A 6,338-nucleotide genomic window follows, 5' to 3' on the forward strand; every position below is an offset into this window, starting at 1 on the left:
AAGTGTTCACTACAAGACACACACATGCACGCAGTACTATCTGCTGATGGTCTAGAGATAGGCACAAAGTATACGTGCTTCAAATATAGCATTGGGAACAAGACTCCAGGCCTATGTGGCAAAACCCACAAGCTCAACTAGACCTGCTGCTGGCAGGTACTAGCATCACTTACATCCAGGAAGCTGATGTTGATGTGGAGGTCAATGTCCACGTCATCGATAGTTCCATATTCTCTATAGAGATACAGGTGATCACATGTGAGACTCATTAAGGGAGAAAGAAGGGAACAGAAATTGAAGTGGAAAGAGAAGTGAGCCTGGGGATAAGGGAGAGGGAAGGGAGGAAGGAGGCTCTGTAGTTAGCTACAGCCACTTTTACAATCAAAGCCTTTGCCAGGCCACAAGCCCTTCTTACCCCCAAGGTGAAACTTCAGTCTAGAGGATCTAGGATAAGAGCGAACTTCTAAGAAAAGTAGTTACACCTTCCTAATTGCTCCTGTCAGCCTACCTTAAATATTCTGAGCAACTCTCACCATCATTAGGCTCAAAACTTATGAAAGTCCACAGACCCCAGCATCACACCGTAAAGAAAAACCTCTACCCTTTTAGCAACTCACAAAGAAGTGGCTGAGCCCCCTACCATCCCTGAAGTAGAGCCCCACCTGATGGATACAGAGTTCTCACTGTAGATTTCCTTCACAGCTTCAATGTCTGCATCCAGCTGTGGGTGCCGATATAGGTCAGCTGCACAGCTTCCCTGAGTCAGCAGCAAAAATGGTGGAGGAGGGAAGAAAAAGAGGAAAACAGAATATGAAGAAACATCAGGAACAGGGAAATCAAACTATAGCAACACATACAAGCAAAAGCTGCTTTATGAAGGAGTTCTTGGTGGTGGCCCTAGTTAGGGATTTCACTGACAGACAAGTCACCCCCATCAGCACTCTAGGAGGTTTCAGTAGACTAACTGCAGATTCTGCTTAAGGAGTTCACATCCTTAAGTTTCAGCTTCTCTCAACCTTGACCAGGACTCTTTAGGTATCCCTCCTACGAGAACTCAGAACAGGCTGAAGAGTACAGAATTTAACTCAGATTGGTTCTGTCTGCAGCGTCCAACATTTCTGCTCAGGATCATGCCCTGGGCAGTGACAGCACTGAACAAACACTGCTAGAAGAATCTTAAAAAATTTGACCCTAATGAATGAAATGACCCCTGCTGGCTAGTGAGGGAACAATCAGAAAACAACTGTTTCCAACTAAGAACCTATGGCTAAACTCCATGCACAGAGGGTGTAGTTTATACTGGAAAAGATGAGAGTTCCAGGCAAGAGCAAAAATATGAGATCAGCTCTGACCAGATAATCCTCAGATTACACTGACACTGTATCTTCATCTCTGCTCCAAAATAATCTCTTTCACTCCTGACGTATCCAGAGGAAAGTATACATTTAGACCATCCAACATGGGTTTAGGGGCTGTAATCTCACCTGAACTCCATAGAGAAATTCCTCTGATTCATTGTCTCCCTCCGAATCATCATCATTCCAGAACTGGCCTTTGATGTCCTGATGATGAAAAACAAGAAATAAGGGTGCCTGGTATCTCATGGAACAGAGTGGGGTTAAGACAGGAAACAGATTTTCACAAATGAGAGGTCCCTTGGGATAGAATAACTGAGGCCCCAGTCCCTTTGCTGCTTTCCCCTGACCCTTTGGGGACATCTCAGTCTTTTCCCGAATCCGGTCATATCCATGGTCTAGCACTGACTTGCTGGCACAGAGGAAAACAATAGGGAATTTTAGCCTTCTTAGGTATTGGGTATGATGACTGAAGCTCTAGTAGCCAGTGGGGTAGGTATGCAGAAGGCTTCAATATCAAGGTTGATTCTCAGGCATATCTACGTTCCATTACAAGCTGGCCTCTTCTGGATCATTACCCAAGGCAGCTCTCAAGCACACCTCGCTCTTTTGTCTCCTAACTCCCTTTCTATCCCTTCAAGTATTTAACTCTCGCCTTCCTTCCCAAGAAAACTCCCTAAACACACACCAAGTAATACTGTTTCCATGCCCCATCTCCTTCCTTTAACTTCAAGTAGCCACCCTATCTTCCAAAAGGGAGCAGAGGGGGAAGGTGAGGTCTGCAATCTGTTTTATCTACCCCCTGGACAATCAGAAAGGTGGGCAGTGAATTCTCACCATTGGGTCAGTGGGTAACACACACTCCTAGGTCAGTGCTAGGCAGCACCCCTCCATACCACCAGTTGAACCCAGGCCAACGAGATGGGCATTTAGGAGGCCAAAAGAGGAGACAAGGGTTGGGAGGGGGGTGGCGATATCAGGGGCTGACTGGAGATCAGCTGAGGAAGGCAGGATCTGCTGTTGTGGTGGTAACAAGTCACTGTCCTGCAGAAAGTAGACGATTGATCTCATCATCACTTAACAGCTGGGTGGCATGTACAAAAGCACACATTTATGGGTACACTTTTATTATACATATGTACAGATACTGGTACACAGAAACATACTTGCATGCATGTAGACACACTTGCACACAGTTCTTTAAAGAGAATGAACCATGAAAGTACTACATAAACATAAGACACTACTGTCCTCCAGCTGGAGAGCTGTGACTGAAGAAAGTCCCTGCTCTAGTTCATAACATTGTATCAACTCCTGAAGCCAAAATGATGATGCCAGGACCAGAGGCTATGCTACTCAGTCAAGTCAGTTCATTTTAGAATGTTCTTCATAGAGTCAACCAAAATCAGAAGCAGACACTTTTTAAAAAATCTTTATCCCCAGTTATTTCTCCAGATTGAATGTTTATCTCTTATTTTAAACCAGTATCCTTAGAAGCCTTTCTATAACAATCATAGCTAAGTTTAAAAGTCTCAACAACTCTGACCATTTTCTGATAGACAGTCTGAGTTGTCACAGCCAAAATAATGCCCCGGACTCCTCTTGGAACCTACTCTCCCCAAAATGTAATAACGATCTGAAGAAATGCTCAGAAAAACACTAACTTCTAGCCCTTGTGCAAAATTAAAAACCACTGCTTCTTGGCTTTGTATTTATCAGTTTCATCCACTCCAACCTTAAACAGAGGTGTTCTTGATCTTCAACATGGTTCTCTTGCATCTTAAGTATCTAGATCAGCGGCTCTCAAGTAAGGTCTGTGAACTGGCAGCATCAATATGACCTGGGAACTTGTTTAAAAATGTAAATTCTAAGATCCCCCATTGAGACCTACTGAATTAGAAACTCCAAAGGTCTAGCAATCTGTTTCAACAACCCCTCAGAGTTACGCTGAGAACCACTGTTCTAAATTCTTGTGCATTCCAAGGGCCTGTGGTCTGTTCCTCAGACACCAACGTAAACCTGTAACTAACCCAGTATGGTGACATAAAGCACAATGCCAGGGAAAAGATCACAGTAGTCCTTCAGCTGGCAGGGCTGCCTGACCCATCAAAAACAATATGTAAAAGCAAATTGCAACTAAAGTTCTTAGAGAAGAAATGGCTTGATATCTGAGACTTGCTTTAAAATACAACTCAAGCACAAAAGGCAGAAGGGGCATTGGGGTGGGCAACAGGTGAAAAAAACATGGCAAAGTGATGACTACTGATGAAGCTAAGTGATGAATGAGTACATAAGCATTTCTTATACTACTTTTGTGTATAGTTGGAGATTTTCATTAAAAAAAAAAAAAATCAGAGACTACCCTTGGAAGGGCTCTCCCTAAAAAGTTAACTCTAAATAAGAACAGGAAGATTATCACTAAGACTCCATAAATGCCTCTTTGCTGTTCTTCAAACATATCAAGCATATTCCCACCTCGGAGCCTTTGTCCCTGCTGGTCACCCTCCTTGGGATGCTATTCACCCAGATATCCACATGGCTTACTACTTTACTCTTTCAGATCTCTGCTTGAAGGTCACCTTGACTATCCCATATAAAACAGCAAAACCCCAACATACAATACAGTAGCACTCTCCATCCCCCTTCCTTGCTTTAATTTTTTCCATAGCACTTACCACACTCTGATGTACAAAATGTTTGTTTGTTGTATTTATCTCCCACCAGAATGTAAGCTCTATGGTGGCAGAGGCTCTGACTCTTTTCATTGTCTATATTGTCAGTCCCTCAACACATATTTACTGAATGAATGAACTGTCTGCTGGAGACCTAAGCCAAAGGGGAGATACATACAAGAACTTAAACACAACTACATAGACAAAAGTCATACAAAAATAATTTTAAAGAGCAAGACTCCATTCACCTTCAACAGTAGCTGAGAACCAGAACATGAAGATCTGGGGGCTGGGTTTGTGAGATTTGAAAATAAACAGTCAGGTGCTGATCTGGATGATCACAGAGAAATAAAGAGGGAGGCACTAATGTCCAGCCTGGGGCGTCTTCGGCTGGGTGGTAGAATGATGGCAGCGTAGGCCAGAAATACCAACTTTCACAAGCTCTCTGTCACTGTAGAAGTCAAGAAAACTTAGTCTCTCTCCAAGGGTTGTTGCTGCTTGCTTTCTGCTGTTATCATAAGGAGAAAAAGATAATTCAGAGGGTATTTTTCCTGTCCAGGGAAAAGACAATTCAGAGACTACCATCTTTTTCAACCCAGGCTGCTTCAGTGAAAGGGAGTCCCACCTTCAACTCTGAAAGCTCATTCCTCTGAGATGGAGAAAGGGTTTAAATGACGAAGAGTGGCAAAAGGGGAATAGTGGGAAGTTATCTAATTCACAGAATTACATTTTAAACAGGAATAAGCTGGAAAGATAGTCTTTTTCAAAGCTTTCACGTTACCTATAAAAAAAAAAATCAGGGGTAGAGAGGTCAAGTAACTTGCTTAGGTTCAGGCAAGTGGAACTGGGACTTAAGCACATTTGATAGGTTCCACTCACATCCACTCTTCCTGTGATATGGTCACAAGCAATAAAGGGAGGTGCTAATGAATTAAGCAAGAAAGACCTATCCAACTTATCTAAATGAGGTAAAGAAGGGAACCTTTCAAGAAAACCAAGGCCAAATATAGACTGTGTGAAGAGCCCAGAGAACGGTGTCTGTCGGTCAGTACTTCGGACGACAGCAGAAACAGGGAATTTGCACGGGAACTGGCCATATGTAATTAAGCCTCAAGCCCGGACCACAAAAGTCGTGGTCGACGTCCACGAGCGCTTCTCGGTGTGACAACTTTACACCCAGTCAAAGAAGCCTCCGATCTCAACGTTTAAACTCTGGATTTGACTCCCACCTTTATGGTCCTGGGCAAGGAGGCTACTCCGCTCTACAGCAAGTGCTCCACCCGGAAAGCCTAGGGCATGGAACAAAGAGCGCGGCGGCGAACTCCTGGACCTAACGCTATCCCGGGTACGCGGCGGAGGGCCGGGCCGGGGTGAGCCCCCGAACACTGGCTGTCACCCGCGCTTCCAGAACAGGCCGTGAGGCCTCCCTTGGGGGGAGCTGTTAGACCTCTTCTCCGTTTTCCTCTGGAGACCCCCAACACCTGCCTCCCGGGAAAGAAGCTTTGTGCCCGATCTGTGTCGCTAGCGACCCGGCCTTGAGCGACGCCTGTCAAGGCCAGGAGGGCACCTCAGAGCCACCCGGTCCAAGCCCCTCACTTCATCCACCCCGGCCGAGGAGAGGCGGGCCCCGCACCCTTTCCGCGGCCCGGCCGCCCCGCCCGGTCCCGGTGGCAGCCGCCCCACAGGCCGGCCTCGCGAGTACTCACGGCGACCCCGGGCCGCGCGCGGCCGCCGCCGAGGAGACGAGCGGCCCGGGACGCCCCGCGGGGGCGGAGCGGCAGGCCAAGGGGCGGGGGCCGGGCCGGGCGGGCGAGGTCGCGCGCCCCAACGCCTCGTCGTTCCGTCACGGCGGCGCTGAGCCACTTTGCGCACGCTCGCGCGGCGGCACTGTGGTCACGTGGCCCGCTCGGAACCAACTGCCTAGCGGCCTACCTCTGGACGCGCCCCCGCCCCGGACTCCAAGCTTGGTGCGCCTGCTCAATGGCCGCTGGTTGGGAGGGGGTGCGGAGCGGACGATGGCGCCTGCGCTGTGGGTCGGGACCGGTGCCAGCAGAAACAAGAGGCACCCCACGGGTCCGCGGAGGGTCCTCTAAACAAGACTTTAAGTGTTTGGCGCCTCCTGTGGTTGGGAGGACGGAGGAAGGAAGGCAATCCCGGCTCTTCCTTGGAGCCAGCGCCGCGGATACAGATTGAGAAGGTTCCCCTGAGACTCAGCTGACTCCAAGAATCTCTAGTTTGTAACACCATTCTTAAGCTTAACTCTTTTGCTCCCCTGGTAGCTGTGATAGACTGGAAAGTACTCTGGCCCTCT

At 47.5% G+C, this 6,338-nt stretch overlaps 1 protein-coding gene across 12 annotated transcripts in view; it reads right to left on the reverse strand.

Moving 5' to 3' along the window:
• PARP6 (poly(ADP-ribose) polymerase family member 6) overlaps positions 1 to 5,894 on the reverse strand; it is a 33,238-nt gene extending 27,344 nt beyond the window's left edge. For 6 of the 12 annotated variants that reach the window (XR_009739035.1, XR_009739036.1, XM_061430265.1 and 3 more), the window contains exons 1-5: positions 4,276 to 5,653; positions 2,193 to 2,399; positions 1,485 to 1,562; positions 663 to 757; positions 174 to 234 (exon numbers count right to left, since the gene is read on the reverse strand). Coding sequence is in view for 10 of the 12 variants with exons in the window: in XM_061430265.1 (XP_061286249.1) it covers positions 174 to 234; positions 663 to 757; positions 1,485 to 1,562; positions 2,193 to 2,195 (237 nt within the window). In the remaining 2 variants the exon portion in view is untranslated. The other 6 variants (XM_061430259.1, XM_061430258.1, XM_061430260.1 and 3 more) reach the window with 6 other exon arrangements.
• Between the last annotated feature and the right edge of the window lie 444 nt (positions 5,895 to 6,338).

This window comes from Bos javanicus, chromosome 10 (assembly GCF_032452875.1).
Source record: "Bos javanicus breed banteng chromosome 10, ARS-OSU_banteng_1.0, whole genome shotgun sequence".
NCBI classification, from domain to species: Eukaryota; Metazoa; Chordata; class Mammalia; order Artiodactyla; family Bovidae; genus Bos; species Bos javanicus.